The following is a 17,565-nucleotide window of genomic DNA, read 5'->3' on the forward strand; positions in this document are numbered from 1 at the left end:
TGTGGTGGTGCATGCCTGCAATCCCAGCCACTCGGGAGGCTGAGGCAGGAGAATTGCTTGAGCCTGGGAGGCGGAAGTTGCGGTGTGCTGAGATTGTACCACTGCACTCCAGCCTGGGTAGCAAGAGCAAAACTCTGTCTCAAAAAAAAGAAGGATGCCAGACAGAGAGGAAAAGCACCCTGGGGGGTGAAAACAACCAGTGCCAAGGCCCTGCAGCAGGTAAGAGCATGAAATCGTGAAACCACGCTCCAAAGAGCTAAAGAAACCACTAACAGAAATTCTTGAATTTGCAGGAAAGCAAATAAAACAAGAAACAACTTGAAACTCCTTTCACTTATGACAAAACCGGCTGCAATCAGCTGGAACCAATATGGCCGACTGGAGTTAGTGCAAGACCAGCTTGCCGATATCACGGCCTGAATTTCCACTGCACGTTTCACACTCACTCCCCGCAAATTTGCACATGGGACCCATGAGGAGGCATGAAGAGATAACTGCGCATGCCCAAGGTCTTTCCAGACCTCACTTCTCCTTGCACCAATCACCTACTAATCTCAGAATCCACTCCCTAAACCTTTTCTAATAAAATTACTGCCTTAAAGCCAGCACAGGAAGAGAGATTTGAGCTGACTCCTGCCTCTTTCTGAGTCAACCTGCAATGAAAAGCTTTTCTCAGAAACCCAGTTTCATAGTGTTGGGGTCCAGTGCACCCGGCTGTGGGTCCCTTTTGCAATAAGAGAGTGCTCAGCCTGGTCGGGCATCCGAGGTGAGAAAGGGGCAGGGCGTGGTGTGTGATGAAGTCGGGAGAGCCAGACCAGGCGAGGGCCTTGATGATCTGGCAAGGAATTTAGGTTATACTCCTCACTGCTGTATTCCCTCCTGTCCTCAAAACCACTCAGCAGGCTGGGTGTGGTGGCTCACGCCTGTAATCCCAGCACTTTGGGAGGCCAAGGCAGGCAGATCCCTCCAGGTCAGGAATTCAAGACCAGCCTGGGCAACGTGGTGAAACCCCATCTCTACTAAAAATACAAAAATTAGCCAGGCATGGTGGCAGGCGCCTGTAATCCCAGCTATCTGGGAGGCTGAGGCAGGAGAATCGCTTGAGCTTGGGAGGCGGAGCTTTCAGTGAGCCGAGATCACACTACTGCACTCCAGCCTGGGTGACAGAGTGAGATTCCATCTCAAAAAACAAACAAAAAAACAAAAACAAACAAACAAATAAAAACACTCAGCAAGCAGGCAGAGACTTGGGAGAGAAGCAACTTGGCTCATAGGGGCTCAGCTGGGACACACGCCTGAGGCCCCTGGACCTGATGTCTGGCTACAGACTCCTCAGAAAGACTCCCAGGAGGGTGACACCCCACCCCCCTCCAGCCATGAGCCCCTTTCTGCCCCACTCCTACCCTCCAGGCCAGGCCACTGATGGCACTGGTGCCAGGACAGCATTGTTCTCCCTCCCACACCCGCCTTCACCTCACAAGCCCCATCACCATGGGAACTGAGCCAGCCACTCAGAACACACAGTTTTCAAAGGGCAGCCTTATATACGGAGGCACCTCTCCCCAGAGAGGTCACAGCCAACATTCAGAGGCCTCCCAGGGCCCCCTCTCCCTGGATAAACCACTTCAGCTGCCCCCCATTTTTCTCAAGGGAGAAAAAGGGGAATCGTCTGTCCGGCATGAGGAGGAAGGAGAGCCAAGCCTACAGTCACCCGGCTTAGAGCTCCAGTCCCCTGAGTGGCCCCACCATGCAGGAGCGGCTCAGGATCCCCTGAAAGTGGCCAGCAGCAACCTCAGTGACACCCAGAGCAGCGAGAGTCATGTGTCCAGTGTGCAGCATCCCAGGCCGGAGGAGTGCAGCCATACCAGCCTGAGCAGCGGGTACGCGGGGGACAAGGAGGACAGCGGCACCAGCTTAGCGGGCAGCCACCGGAGAGTGCGGCTGAACAGAAGGCTCAACACCCAGGCGGCCAGCAACCAAACCAGTCAGCTGGGCTCCACAGACCCTCTCAGGTCCCTAAAGAGCCAGCTGACTGGCCCCGCCCACAGCACCAAGCAGACTGGAGGGGAAGAGTGAGGCCAGCCTGCCGGGCAGCGGCGGCAGCAGCCCGTCCAGTGCCAGCTTCATCAGCTTTGGCAGCAGTGCCCTCACCTACCAGGTGAGCAGCGGGCTGCTGACTTCCACAGCCAGCCTTCCCTCCACCCAGGCCAGCAGCCGTCAGAGCATTGGGCTGGAAGGCAGTGCCCAAAACGGGCAGAGCAGCCACACCAGTGTGCAGGAGGACAAGACGGGCGGCAACGTGAAAACCAGTGAGCAGGTCACCAACGGGGAGCAGCCTGCCCAGGTGCGCATGCCTTCGTAAGAATCCTCTCCAGCAGCCAGAGTCTCTTGGAAAATGGCACACGGGCCCAGCGAACCCAGGCTGGACCCAGAGTGGTTATTCCCAAAACAAGGAGGAAAGGTGTTTTCAAAAGCACACACTGACTGTGTGGACCATCAATGGGTAGTCCTATCTGTAGCAACAAGCATCAGTGGGCAGGCCACATGTAGCAGGAAGGGTCTATGCTGAGCACCGCCTATCCCGAGAACGCAGTCAGTGAGGAGACTGTCTATACTGAGAACCACTGTTGGTAGGAAGAGCTGTAGTATCAAGATTCACCAATGCTGAGGCCACCTGTGTCAAAACAGTGAGGGGTAATGATATCGAGACTATGAACTTCAGTGACGAGCCATCTATAACAAGATCCATCAATGGCAAAACCATCTGTCATCAGCAGCATCCTGGTGGGACCCCCTGTACCAAAACTCATCAGTGGCGACAGCTGTTCTCAATGGCAAACGCTGACAATATTAAGAACTGTCACGAGTTAGAACCTTCCATGATGAAACCATCATAAATGATGAACGCCATCTACAACCAACACCAACCACGATGAGCTCAGAAGAAACAAGCTGCAACCATGGTTGGGACTGTCCATATCAAGAACCATCTGCAGTGAGCACCATGCGTGGGGAGCCATGACCACAGGAAACTTGGTCCTGGCCAAGCTCTGCACACACTCTGTCCACCATGGTCACTGCCCACAGAAGCACCAGCAAGACAGCCATGGTGCACACGGAGCACCTTCACGACTCTCAGCTCCCCGAAGGAGTCCAGACCAGTGACTGTCACCAGAGAAGGACCATCAGGAGCGGCCAGGGATGCCACCAGCACAGAGGGAGTAGGTCTAGCGAGAACATTAGAGGGCGGTGTAAAGGGAGCCCCATTCCCGGGCACCTGTAATCCCAGCTACTTGGGAGGCACCATCCCAGAGAGTTCCAAGCTTCCCTTTTTTTTTATTTTTTATTTGAGCACTGTCTCTGGACATCTTCAGCCCAGAATCTTCTCAGGAGCAAAGGCTTCCTGATGCCTCATTCATGTCAAGAAAGGAGGCCAGGAGCCATCCTGTGTTCCGATGACTGAGGCAGTGACTACGAGGGCAGGACAATGCCGTGAGAAACACTTCATGGTGACAGAGTCCAACCCAGCTGGGAACGGCTGCAATGGGGAAGCTCTGGAGCATTTTGTGAGCACCGTCTCAGTGGATGGAAAAGCCAAAGTCTGCCCCTCTCCTACTGGGGACACTAAACCCCCTCCCTGGGTTGACCTCACAGACATTGAAGTGAGTCTGCCCACAAAGGAAAAGAGGCCAGAGACCGCCATGAAGACATCCACTAGGTACCAGAAGGAAAGTTGAGGGGCCAAAAAAGACAATAAAAGGTATCTGGAGAGGTCACATGCGTGTGGGTCTGTGTGTGCGTTCCCGGCCGAGCTCACAGGAGGGGTGGGCCACAAACACACTAAACCATGGAGAGAGCTGGGCATGGCTACCAACTCTGCCACTGCTGAGCTGGCCATCTGGGCAAATACTTAAACTTTCAAAGCCTCAGTTTCCTCATCTGGAAAATGGGGATAGTAACCCCTATTTCATACATAGGATGGTTATGTGGATTACATGGAAATGTGTAACAATTACCCAGCAATTGATAGTTACTAAAATAATGTATTTCTTTCTCTTTTCTTTTTTTATTTTTATTTTTTAACTTTTACGTTCTGGGCACATGTACAGGATGTGCAGGTTTGTTACACGGGTGAATGTGTGTCACGGGGGTTTGCTACACAGATTATTTCATAACCCAGGCATTAAATGTAGTACCCATTAGTTATTTTTCCTGATCCTCTCCCTCCTCCCACTTCCCAGCCTCTGATAGACCCCAGTGTGTGTTGTTCCCCTCTATGTGTCCATGTATTCTCATCATTTCGCTCCCACTTCTAAGTGAGAACATGCAGTATTTGGTTTTCTGTTCCTGCCTTAGTTTACTAAGGATAATGTCCTCCAGCTCCATCCCTGTCCCCGCAGAGGGCATAAGCTCATTCTTTTTTATGGCTGCATAATATTCCATCGTGTATCATTTTTCTTGCTTATGGGTAAAATGGGCACAGTGGTTTCTGTCTTGCTTCACTCAGGCGCGGAAAGGCTAGTCACTGCTAATAACGGAGAAAAAGTTACTGACCAAAACCAAAAAGAGCCACTGCATCTGCTGGGAGGTAAGACGTTTTGGCAGAGAGTTTTGGTTTGAGGAAGGGGTTACTGGTTCTGGGTGTGAGGGTACCACATGTCTGGTGTGGCGAGGCTCTGCTTCTCAAGTATAAGCACCCCTTTTGAGAACATTCTCCCCCACTCTCCTCCAGACAAAGTCACTCAGCAGGGCCTGAGCACCCATGACCCAGTCGAGAAAGGCCTCCCACCTCCACCCAAAAGCCTTAGTCATGTAGGGTGGCTACAACAAAATACGAGAAACTGGATGGCTTACAAACAGAAATTCACTGTTCATAGTTCTGGAGGCTGGGAAGTCCAAGATCAAGCTGCCAGTGGATTCGGTGTCTGGTGAGGGCCCAGTTGTGCTCCTAGACAGCCATCTTTGCACCATGCCCTCGCATGGTGGAAGGGGTGATAGAGCTCTCTGGGGCCTTTTTTGTGAGGGCACTAATCCCATTTATGGGGGCTCCACCCCCATGACCAGATCACCTCCCAAAGGCCCCACCTGTTCATACCACCACCTTGAGGGAATAGATTTCAACATAGCAATTTTAAGGGGACACAAAAGTTCAGTCCATAACACCGAGGGAACCCATGTGCTCTGCAGGCGGCTCTGGGGGAAGCTTGGCCACCTCATCTCCCCCACAACATAGCCCTTCCCTCCCCTAAGAACCTTCCTTCACTTCCCCATCTCAGAGGAGAAAGGAGAACACACAGAAGTGAAGTTATGGGCACCGCGGTGTTGGACACCTGCACACTGGACCCCCTCAGCCTGGAGGCCACAAGCTCTTCAGACACAGCGTGGCCAAAACTAAGTTGACCACCTTCCCCTGACTACCTCTTTCTTGTCCCTTCTCAGCAGATGGCACCATCATGCTGCATTTGTCCAAGCCAGGACATCACGCTTGAGTCCTCCTCCCCCTGCCTCAGCCCAATGTCCCATCAATTCCTAAACACCTCTCCACCTCCACTGCTGAGCCCCAGCCTGCCTTCACCTCCCCCTAGAACAGTGGTTCTCAACCCCAGCTGTACATCAGGGTCACCGGGGGTGGAGGGGAGCATTTACAAAGTACAAGTGCACAGCCTCCTCCCAGCAACTTGGCCTGTGCATCGGTCTTTAATAAAATTCCCCAAGTGATGAAAGTGTTCAGACCAGGACTGAGAGAGGCCACTGACTTTGATCTCTTCCTCCTGGAATCCACTTTCAATCCCGGGGGTCAAAACCGACACCCGTGCAGGGCCAGGAAGGGAATAGAGAATGAGGGAGGGAGTGGAGGTGGCAAATTGGGAAGCCCATGTCTTCTCAAAGAGAGGCCAAAAATCCAGAATTCTGAGTAAAATCTCCTGGTTCTAAAATACTGGCCACAAATTCAAATTCTTTCAAAAAAATTATAACACAAATCAAAACATTTCTAAAGGCAGGGTCAGACCCATGTGCCCAACGACTTCTGCTTTTTTTTTTTTTTTCTTTTTTTTTTTTTTTTTGAGACAAAGTCTCACTCTGTTGTTCTGGCTGGAGTGCAGTGGTGTGATCTAGGTTTATTGCAACCTCTGCCTCCCAGGTCCAAGCAATTCTCCTGCCTCAGCCTCCCGAGTAGCTGGTAGCTGGGATTACAGGTGCCCGCCACCACACTCAGCTAATTTTTGTATTTTTAGTAGAGATGGGGTTTCACCATGTTGGCCAGGCTGGTCTCAAACTCCTGACAACAGGTGATCCGCCTGCCTCAGCCTCCCAAAGTGCTGGGATTACAGGCGTGAGCCACTAAGCCCGGCCTGGCTTTTGCTTCTAAACAGAGAACAGAGCCATCTCTCTGAAGCATGTATCTGCTTCTACTCCTCAACTGCTTAAAAACTTCCAACATTTTCCCACCATCCAAAGAGGCATTGACACAGCATTCAAGGCCCACCCCAAACAGACCCAAGGGAGCTTTCCTTGCCTCACTTCCTGCCACTTTCTCCCACGCACCATCTCAAACCTGATTTCAAACCTCTGTGCCCTTTACATATGCTGTTTACTCTGCCTGGCATAATTTACACACAGTAAGATTCATCTCTTCGTGTACAGTTATATGACTTTTTGTTTGTTTCTGAGACAGAGTCTCACTCTTTCGTCCAGGCTGGAGTGCAGTGGCGCGATCTCGCCTCACTGCAACCTCCACCTCCCGGGTCCAAGCAATACTCCTGTCTAAGCCCCTCAAGTAGCTGGGATTACAGGCGCCTGCCACCACACCCGGCTTATTTTTGTACTTTTAGTAGAGACGGGGTCTCACCATGTTGGCCAGGCTGGTCTCGAACTCCAGACTTCAGGTGATCCACCTGCCTCAGCCTCCCAAAGTGCTGGGATTACAGGTGTGAGCCACTGCGCCCGGCCTAGGCCTATAATTCTTGACACACGCACACATACAGTCATGTATCCCCCACCACAGTCAGAATACCAAACAGTTCCATCACTCCGCATAAATTCCCTCATGCCCCTCGGTAATAATCCTTCCTCCCATCTCTGCAACCACGGACCAGTTTTCTGACTCAGAATGTCATATACACCGACTCATCCAGTCTGGATGGAGCCGCTTGAGCCTGACTTTTTTCACTTAGCGTACACAATGCATCTGTGACTCACACATATTGTTTATGTGCATGGCTGTGTGGTGTTCTATAGTGTATCTGTTCTCCAGCTGGAAGGCATTTGGGTTTTTTCCAGTTTAGGGAGATGATGAAGCTGCTGCAAACATTCATGAATGGGTTTTTGTACGAACATAAATTTTTCATTTCATTTGGAGAAATACCTAGGAGTGGGGATTCTGGGTGGCGTAGTATGTTTAACTTTACAGGAAACTGCCGAATCACTTTCTAAAGTTGGCTGTAACGTTAGTTGCCTACACTATGTATTTGTCAGACTTCTGGTGTTTTTTGGGGTTTTTTTTTCTTTTGTTTTTTTTTTTTTTTGTTTTTTTTTTTTTTTTTTTGGAGACAGGGTCCCACTCTGTCACTCAGGCTGGAGTGCAGAGGCACGATCACAGCTCACTGCAACCTCGAACTCCCAGACTCAGGCAATCCTCCTACCTTAGCCTCCCCAAGTAGCTAGGACTATAGGTGCATGCCTTCACGTCTGGCTAATTTTGTATATTATTTATTTTGTCTCCCTATGTTGCCCAGGCTAGTCTCAAACCTCTGGATTCCAGCCATCTTCCTGCCTTGGCCTCCCAAAGTGTTGAGATTACAGTTGTGAGCCACCACACCTGGCCCTGGTTTTGGTTTTAACCATACATGAGGATGATTTGTATCAGTCTCCCATTACTAACTCCATTTTACATATAGAGAAACTGAGGCACAGAGAGGCTCTGTGTAAGTGGCAGGGCTAGGATTTGAACCCAGGCAACCTGGCCCCAGAGTCCATGATCTTAGCCATTATTGTCTCCACCCTCCCTCTCTGCTTTGGACACTTAAGACCCCCAGCACACCCAGGGAACAGGCCACACCCTGACCCAGAGCTCCCAGTTAACCATTTCCTGTCTCAGGCCAAGTGTAGTGGTTCTCACTGCCTGGTACATGAGGGTGTATGTGTCCGCCTCCCTGAGGGGTGGTGCCAACCCCCACCCTTCACTGTTTCCTGGATGCCCACTTCTGTGTCAGCAGCATCAGTGATTCCCGAATGAATGAATGAGTGAGCACATGAGTGAAGGATCAATAGCTGCATCAGAGGAAGAGAGTTGGGTCCTCCTGAGCTTGCTCTTCAGCGGCTACAGCCCACTGCCCCAAAACAAAGGTTAAACAATGCTCAGTGTGCACGCCGGCAAGCCCCAGGGCCTCTCTATCCTCCCCTGGCTGTGCACCTAGCAGATACATCTCAGCCTGGCTCTCTCCCACAGCAGCACAGAGGACCCAGGAAGCACTTGAAATGAGGACCATTTTTCAAACCGGTGCGGCGATTTTTTCTTTCCTGTCCACTATGTTGGCATTCGGGGTGGCAGGAGGGCTGGAATGACGGGTTGGCTGTAGGCACCCGCTCCTGAATTATTAACTGGGCTGGGGAGAAAGTTGCTTATGAATGCTGGCCATTCAGAGGACTGCAGCAGCCTTGGACTTCAAACAGGCCTGGAGCAGGCAGGCAGGAAAGAGAGGGATTTGGCCGATAGACCTCCCATGCCTAATGAATCAGAGGCCTCTTCCCAAGTGCTCTCGTGGCCTCCATCGCCACCTGGGAAGGAGTTCAGCTTTCATATTCTTCACACTGTAGTGCTTGATTTCTGTTGGATTCGGGTTCTTGACCTCTCCTCTTGTCCCCACTCCAAAACCAGTGGATGAAATAGATTGAGTCTGCCAAATGTGGCTCATTGTGAGCCAGGAGCTTGCTGGCTATGCCAGGTTCTTCTTCAATGTCTCATCATGGGCAGGGAAGCAGGAGGAGGGTGTCTGGGGTTGAGTCTCCTAGAAGCAGAATCTGAAGTGGGGATTCTTGGGAGAGTTATTGGGGGAGGGTTCCCAGGAGAAGCGGAGAGAGGTAAGTAAGATAGGACAGAACAGGGGTTAAGCAATGGTGTGGTCTTGGCTGGACCCTGGCCTCAGCCTGATTCCACAGGAGCCCTGGGATGTGAACTGCACCACGGAGCTGATTCTACCTCTAGTGAAAGGAGACCAGCCATTTTTGCCCTCATGCCCTGGGTGGAGGAACCATAACCTCCCAGGTAAAATGGCTTCCATCCAGCCAAGAGCAATTCTCCAGAGAAGGGACAGCTGTGAGCCACCAGCAGCAACCCTGGCCAGGCAGTCCAAGGTAGTATGATGGCTCCACAAGATGATCAGGAACCCAGCTCCTTCCAACTCTCCATTCCACCATCCTGAGGATGAAGTCCTCTTCCACGTGGTATAAAACGGCTGCCTAAGCTCCATCCAACACATCTGCTTTCAAGACAAGCACAAGGAGGAAAAGAAGAAAGTCTTGACTCTCCTTTTTTAGGGAGACATCCTAAAAGTCCCACACAACACAGCTATACCTAGTTATAAGGGAGGTGAGAAAAATTGGTCTTTATTCTAGGAAACAATGTGTAGGAAGAAAAGTTGCCATTCTGTAACTAATGGAAGAAATGGATGCTAAGGGAGGCAATTACAGTATCTGCTATAAACATTGCTCCAATTCATTCTCCCACAGGATCTAAAGGGATGTTTTCACCCTCTAATAAAATCACCCTTTTACATAAAACCTTCGGGGTAGCCGGCAAAAATGGCCCCAATACTTACCAACCCCTCCCATGAAGAGTAGTCTATTTCCTCATCCCTTGAATCTCAGCTGATCTTGTGATTTGCTTTGACTAATAGAAAGTGGCAGAAGTGATGCTCTATAGTTCTGAGCTTATGCTTTAAGAGACCTTGCAGCTCCTGCTTCCACAGTCTTCAAACTCTGCAACCATTTTGAGAACAAGCCTGGGCCAGCCAGTTAAATGATGAAAAACCACGTGGAGGGAGACCCCAGGCCCACCCCCAAATTACCAACCTATTCTTGTCAAGGTCATCATAAACCAGGCAACCCAAATGACCCACCAGTTGACCATGGACAAATGGACAAAAACCAGCTAAGGTCAGCTGGGCATGACCCAGACCAGAAGAACCAGCAACTGAGCCCATCCCCAACTGCTGAACTACAGGCTCCTGAGCTAAATAAGAGGGGGGTGCTTTAAGCCACTGTGTTTTGGGATTTTTATTACAAAGCTGACTGATAATGCTCTGATGACCTTCCCTTGCTCTTAGGGTAAAAGAACAAAATTCTCACCATGACCACCAAGGGTCCAGCCTTCGGTGACTGCTATGACTTTTGTTTTTGTTTCTGTTTTTTGTTTTTTTGTTTTTTTGTTTTCTTTGAGACGAAGTTTTTGTTCTTGTTTCCCAGGCTGGAGCACAATGGTGCGATCTTGTCTCACTGCAACCTCCGCCTCCCGGGTTCAAGCAATTCTCCTGCCTCAGCCTTCCGAGTAGCTGGGATCACAGGTGTGTGCCACCATGCCCGGCTAATTTTTGTATATTTAGTAGAAATGGGGTTTCACCATGTGGACCAGGCTGGTCTTGAACTTCTGACCTCAGGTGATCCACCAGCCTCGGCCTCCCAATGTGCTGGGATTACAGGCGTGAGCCACCGCGCCTGGCCAACTGCTATGATTTGGATATAGTTTGTTTGTTCCCACCCAAGCTCATGTTGAAATTTGATCCCCTGCGTGGCAATGTTAAGACGTGGGTTCAGATGGGACGTGTTTGGGTCATGGGGGCAGATTCTTCATTAATGGCTTGGTGCTGCTCTCTGGTAGTAAGTGACTTCTTGCTCTGGCAAGACTGGATTAATTCCTGTGGGACTGGATTAGTTCCCTCAAGAGTAGGTTATTATAAAGCCAGGATGCCACTTGGGCTTTGTCTCTTCACACGTGTCTACTTCCCCTTTGACCTCCTGTACCATATTGTGAGGCAGCACAAAAGCCCTCACCAGAAGCTAGGGTCATGCCCTTGAACTCCCTAGCCTGCAGAATCATGAGCTAAATTAATCACTTTTCTTTATCAGTCTCAGGTTTTCTGTTATTGCATCACATAATAACCTAAGACAATGACCATTCTGGCCTCATCACAAACTACATTCCTCCCACTCTCTGTGGTTTCATCATCTCCTCAGACCCACTCACCCCAGAGCATTTGCACCAGCAGTTCCCCTAGCTAGAATATGCTCTGCCCTCTTCACCAGGTTACTTCCTACTCTTCCTCACCTCAACTCTCATGTCTCTCAGACTCAGACCTCAACTCCCATGTCCCTTCCCTGGGGAAAGTTTCCCTACCCCCCAAATAGATCCAATCCCCCTGAATAAATTCTCAGAGTATCACACCCCTCTCTCCCATAGCACTTAATTATAGTTATAACTTTACACTTATTGGTGTGATTCTTTGATTAAAACCTGCCTCTCTAATGAGCCTTTAACTCTACAAGGGCAGGGACTGTGCCTCTTTTGCTCACTGCTGTATCCCTAAAACACAGAATTATGGCTTTTCACAGTAGGGGCATCATTGTATCATTGTATCCCAAGCATCTGAAACCATGTCTTGCATACAGTAGATGCTCAATAAACACCTTTGAATGAGTGAGTTGAATCTGAGCATTGCAAAGGCTATTCAATAGAGACTAGTCAAACCTTGATTGTAATGTTAGTTCTTAAAACACAAAAGATGACCAAATGAGAGCCAATGGAAGTTGGAATTATCACACACATACATACACACTCTAAGTTTAGCAACTTGATGACTTCCGAAGGTCATAAAATGACTGTTGACAGACTTAGCACTTGGGCTCACTAGAAGTCCCTAGGGCCACCTGCTCTTAATGGATTGTCAGTTGTGGTTTGTGGAAACCTGCCCAGAATCTCTCTCTCTCTTTCTTTCTTTCTTTCTTTCTCTTTCTTTCTTTCTTTCTTTCTCCTTTCCTTCCTTCCTCTTCTTTCTTTCCTTCCTTCCTTTCTTTTTCTTTTTTCCTTTTTGAGACGGAGCCTTGCTCTGCACCCAGGAGTGCAGTGGCGCAATCTCAGCTCACTGCAACCTCTACCTCCCGGGTTCAAGCGAGTCTCCTGCCTTGGCATCCCAAGTATCTGGGACTACAGGTGTGCGCCACCATGCCCAGCTTATTTTTTGCATTTTTAGTAGAGACGGGGTTACACTGTGTTAGCCAGGATGGTCTCGATCTCCTGACCTTGTGATCTGCTTGCCTCGGGCTCCCAAAGTGCTGGAATTACAGGCACGAGCCACCATGCCTGGCTCCTTCTTTCTTTCTTCTTTCTTTCTTTCTTTCTTTCTTTCTTTCTTTCTTTCTTTCTTTCTTTCTTTCTTTCTTTCTTTCTTTCCTTCCTTCCTTCCTTCCTTCCTTCCTTCCTTCTTTCTTATCAGGGTCTCACTCTGTCACCCAGGCTGGAGTACAGTAGCACAATCACAACTCACTGCAACCTCTACCTCCCAGGCTGAAGTGATCCTCCCACCCCAGCCTCCCAAGTAGCTGGGACTACAGGTGTGCACTACCACTCTCAGCTAATTTTTGTACTTTTTGTAGAGACCGAGTTTCATCATGTTGCCCAGGCTGGTCTCGGACTACTGGACTCAAGCAATCCATCCACCTCAATTGCAATCCATCCACCTATAATCCCAAAGTGCTGGGATTATAGGCATGAGCCACCATGCCCAGCCTTCTTTCTTTTTTTTAATAGAGACAGGGTCTCACTCTGTTACCCAGGCTGGAGTGTAGTGGTGCAATTACAGCTCAGTGCAGCCTCGAACTCTGGTGCTCAAGCGATCCTCCCACCTCAGCCTCTAGAGTGGTTGGGACTTCAGGAATGCACCACCATTCACAGCTAATTTGTTTTTATTTTTTGTAGAGACAGGGTGTCCCTATGCTTCCCAGGCTGGTCTTGAACTTCTGGCTTCAAGCAATCCTCCTGCCCAAGTAGCTGGGATTACAGGCATGAGTCACTGTGCCCAAGTTTAGAATCTCTTTCTTTCTGGTGAAAATCTTTCACATACATATCATGTTAACGACATTAACCACATGAGCAAAGTATAGTCTCATTCTAATCCTGGAATTCACAGTGGTCAAATAGAATAGACTTTGGGTTCAGAATCCCTGGGCACAATCTTGAATCTGCTACACACTTGCTGTATGCCTTGGAATGTGTGTCTTAATCAACCTTTCTAAGCCTCAGTGTCATCATCTGTAAAATGGGGATGATACTAGTATCTCCTAGGGTTGTGAGGAGTAAACAAGATCTTTTGTGTAAAATGCTTGGCTCGGTGCACATAGTAGGCCTGCAACCAATGGCGGCCATTGTTACAATGGATCCCAGACTGGCATGAATCTCCACAAGGGCAGCTCATAGCTCAGGCTGTTAACTTTTTTTTTCTGTCCCTTCCCCAACCCCCAGCCTCTAGCTTAGGGCCTGGCACAAAGTGAAGGTCAATGAATGTTTGTTGAGTGAAGAAATGAGAACTTGAAAAAAAAGGAAGGAATTCAGCTTCTTCACTCATTCAACATTCACTGGGTGTATAACCCTGTGCCCTGTGTGCCAGATGGCAAGAACCAAATAAGAATTAGACAGTATTTCTGCCCTCAAGTTGCTTAAAGCCTGGTCCAGAAGTCCAAATGCATCAGCTCATAAGACATTTCACTTAGGATCCAAACTGCCAGCTGACTGAGATCTGGAGACTCCCTTCCCATGTCCCCCCACAACAGCAGCTGGAGCTGAGTTCTCTTTCCCAACTACCTAATTTTTGTGTGTCCTGGAAGCCTTAGAATTGTAATCCCGGTCTGCAGGAAGAGGAAGGTGAGTAACAAGGGCAGTAAATGAGATCCTGCACTCCAGGAAGGATATGAGCACCAAGAGGAGGAGCATTTTACCCAGCCTGGGCAGAGAAGGCAGCAAAAAGGAGGGCGGGGAGGAGCAGAGTCAGGCTCTGTTTCCACACTGGACACACATAGTCATGATGGGCAGGTCGGTCCCCTTCCCTGGACTTTAGTTTTCCCCACAGGCGCATGAAGAGATTTTAGTAGATCAACAGACTTTAAGCATTTTTTAAAGTATTGAGCCATCTCCCTATCACTGCCACAAATGAAAGCAGACACAGACAGAAGCAGAGTTACCTGGGGGCAGGTGAGATCAGGAGCAGAGCCAATCACACCTCCACTCCCCACATGTGTTCCTGTCGTGGAGCCCCAGGCCACCTCACTGAGCTGTAGAGATCTAGGGAAACCCTTTGGAAAAGATGGCTCTGCCACTTGGCATTCTGAAACCACATTCCACCAGTCCCAACTGAGGCTCAAATCCAGACCCTGCAAACCCACAAGCACCCAGGCCCAAGCAGGTAACATGAGTGAGTGATGACCCCGGCCAGATAGACTCAGAAAAGCACCTTCAGTTGTATTCTTTCAATCCAGACATATTTGGTTTACATATTAAACTCTGACTATTCTTTATTTCCACCAAGAAATATGCGCTCTCCTTTTCATCTTGAAATAGGTGGCTTTCTTGGTCTATCTTTCAATCTTCTGCCTTTTTTTTTTTTTTTTTTTTTTTGAGACGGAGTCTTGCTCTGTAGCCCAGGCTGGAGTGCAGTGGCGCAATCTCTGCTCACTGCAAGCTCCGCCTCCTAGGTTCACGCCATTCTCCTGCCTCAGCCTGCCTGCCGAGCAGCTGGGACTACAGGTGCCCGCCACCACACCCGGCCAATTTTTTGTATTTTTAGTAGAAACGGGGTTTCACCATGTTAGCCAGGATGGTCTCGATCTGCTGAACTTGTGATCCGCCCGCCTCGGCCTCCCAAAGTGCTGGGATTACAGGCATGAGCCACCGCGCCCAGCCTCAATTTTCTGCTTTTGGTAGAGATGTTGACATCAAGAAATGGTTCGCTTTCCTCTTTGCTTTGTAGAAGAAAAATGGTGGTGTAAGGATTATGACAGATAGCAGCTGCCAGCAGCCTTAGGACAGGGAGGCAACGGGGAGTAGTGGGGACTGTAGTGAACTGGAACATGCAGGCTTCATCTAAGGGGCAGCTACCACCCAGCACAAAAAGTATTACCAGCGTTGTCATGTCTACTATTTCCGGAAAAGCAGAAATCCAGACTTGTTATGAGAAATCTCCTGATTTTTAAGTAGTGATTATTGTAACAATGTCAGCTTGGGTTGCTATAACAATTATGTGATTGAAATAAACAAAAGAAGCTGATTTTCTCTCCATTCTAGAAGTGAGAAGTCCAATATCAAGGTGCCAGCACAGCAGGATTGGTTTCTGGTGAGTCCTCTTTGTTTCGGCTTGCAGACGGCCACCTTCTCACTATGTCCTCATATGGTGATGGGTTGAGGGGGAGAGAGAAAGAGAGAGAGAGAGAGCTTGAGAGTGCAAGTTCTCTGGTGTCTCTTCTTATAAGGGCACTAATCCCATCATGAGGACCCCACCCTCATAACTCATCTAAATCTAATTACCTCCCTAAATCCCCCTCTCCAAATACCATCACATTTCTGATCGGGCCTTCCACATAGGAATTCAGGGGGACACAATTAGGTCCGTAGCAATGATTATTTCCAACTTTTTTCCTAAACAAAACACTGTTTTGTTCCAGCAAAATATATCTATAGGTCCCGATTCACCACAGGGCTTACCAGTTTGAGACCTAGTAAGTCTAGCCTGTGAGGCCAGTTCTCATGTAGACTATCTGTCTTCCTACCCACAAACTGGCAGAATTAAGTCTGAGCTGACAACTAGGAAAAAGAGGTGAGTGGGGGTATTCTTCTTGGAGACCTCCCACAAACTCACTCCTGCTCTCTAGAGAAGATAGATGCAATAGATGAACAGAAACAAGAAAGCAGCTTGAGATTGGATGGACTTCAGAAACATGAAAAATGATGTTCTCAGAAAAGATGACATGCAATCAGTTTGAATAGATTGAGAAGAGTTTAAACCAACACCCTGGAGCTTTATACCAGAAAACAAGCACTACCAAGTCCTCCCTCCACACAACAGTTTCAGGATCTGTCTAAAACAAATCCAATGGTGTTGCCAGCACCCTGCTTAATTCTTCAAAGGCTCCCCATTGCCCTTGGGTAAAGTCCAAATGCAAATACTTTAACTTGATTTTAAGGCATTGCAGAAGTTGGCCCGTTATCCAGGTCTTCCCACACGTGCCTCGGGTCCCAATACAGTCCCTTTCCCTTCTCTCTCTTCAGGGGATTTTTATACATTGTTCTTTCTACCTGTAACACTCTTCTTCTTCCCTTCTCTTCCTACTTGTCTCTCTCCATAGGACTCAATGCAAATGTCACTTCTCCCAGGAAGCCCTCCCTGATTACACCCCAGGTTGAATTTAGGACCCTATTCTCTGCACTCTCACTGTACCACCTTCTTATCTCTACCTTTGTCCAAGTCACCCTGGATTGTAATTGTCCATGTCCTTCACCATTTTCTCCATTAGGGGAGACAATATCCACAGTACTCAGCACAGAGCCGACATGCAAGGAATGTGTGCTGAAGTCAGGAAGAAAGGAGGAGGTCTGAAAAACGCAATGGACCACCATTCTACACTCTGGGATACAGTTCTCCCTGGGAACCGAGGCCTCAGTGGCTGCTCAAGGTCCCTTCCAACATTCGGACCTCAAAGAGTCACAGTCAGTGACACTCGGAGGCAGGATTCCAACTCAGAGAGAGACTGAATATCAATGACCACACAGCCACATGCAGGCAAAATGGTGATGAGAATGCAAATCAAAGCTCTGCTGTGTTGCCAGCTCTTCCTACTCCCCAGATCTCCCCTTCCCCACAGAGGAGTCAGCGAGGTGGCGGCGCGGTGGCAGTGGTGGGGAGGACAGACACTGAAGGTATTTTCTCCTCCAGGTCTTTGTGGGCATCGGCCACATGAATTATTCATCAGGAAACCAGCTTGAGGTAGTGTCTTAGTCTTAATTTTCAATTCCCCTAATGCTGGCCGATTCTCTGCTGAAAACTTCTCAATTATTAATGTTTCTAAAACAATATTTGTTTTCTCTGCATCTAGCAACAAGCAGAGGCCTCATGGCTAGTGATCCCACCCTGAAATTCCCAGAGAGAGGTTCAACTTGCTGAGGGGGCGTTTCTAAGGGGTCAGGGGTCTGTTCGGCTGCAGCAGCCAGACTGAGAACATCAGGTTCACACAGAGACAGGTACAGGTGTCCCCAGATCAGGAACCCTCAGGGCAGAAGAAACTATAACAATAGCAAAAGCAACTGCCATGTATACGTGCCATGCATGCAGTTTATTTTTACTTATTTCTTTAAAAACTTTGTGGGTAAGAAAAAGAGGTATATTCCCATTTTACAGATGAGAAAAGCGAGACTCAGCAAGGCGAGATCTTAGATCATGGTTCCACAGCTCATAGAGAAACCACCTTTGCAAAAATTGTATTAGTGAGAAAATTACAGCAGTGGCGGAGATCTGATGTTGTCAACCC

General features: G+C 48.9%; 1 protein-coding gene and 1 long non-coding RNA gene across 2 annotated transcripts; both read left to right on the forward strand.

Annotated features, from left to right (window-relative positions):
* Window positions 1-1,407: 1,407 nt before the first annotated feature.
* On the forward strand, window positions 1,408-3,776 carry C18H16orf82 (chromosome 18 C16orf82 homolog). The gene has a single exon (XM_011710172.2). It carries the CDS (start codon window positions 1,423-1,425, stop codon window positions 2,074-2,076), a length of 654 nt encoding a protein of 217 aa, XP_011708474.2. The 5' UTR covers window positions 1,408-1,422; the 3' UTR covers window positions 2,077-3,776.
* Window positions 3,777-4,538: 762 nt separating this feature from the next.
* LOC105463215 (uncharacterized) lies at window positions 4,539-17,068 on the forward strand. Its single transcript, XR_976203.2, has 3 exons — window positions 4,539-4,588; window positions 15,329-15,377; window positions 16,555-17,068. It is a non-coding gene; the product is annotated as an uncharacterized lncRNA (long non-coding RNA).
* Window positions 17,069-17,565: the final 497 nt, after the last annotated feature.

Source organism: Macaca nemestrina, chromosome 18 (assembly GCF_043159975.1).
Source record: "Macaca nemestrina isolate mMacNem1 chromosome 18, mMacNem.hap1, whole genome shotgun sequence".
Taxonomy (NCBI): Eukaryota; Metazoa; Chordata; class Mammalia; order Primates; family Cercopithecidae; genus Macaca; species Macaca nemestrina.

Coding starts and splice junctions, on each gene's coding strand:
- C18H16orf82 (XM_011710172.2), top strand. CDS start 1,423: ATGGCACTGGTGCCAGGACAGCATTGTTCTCCCTCCCACACCCGCCTT.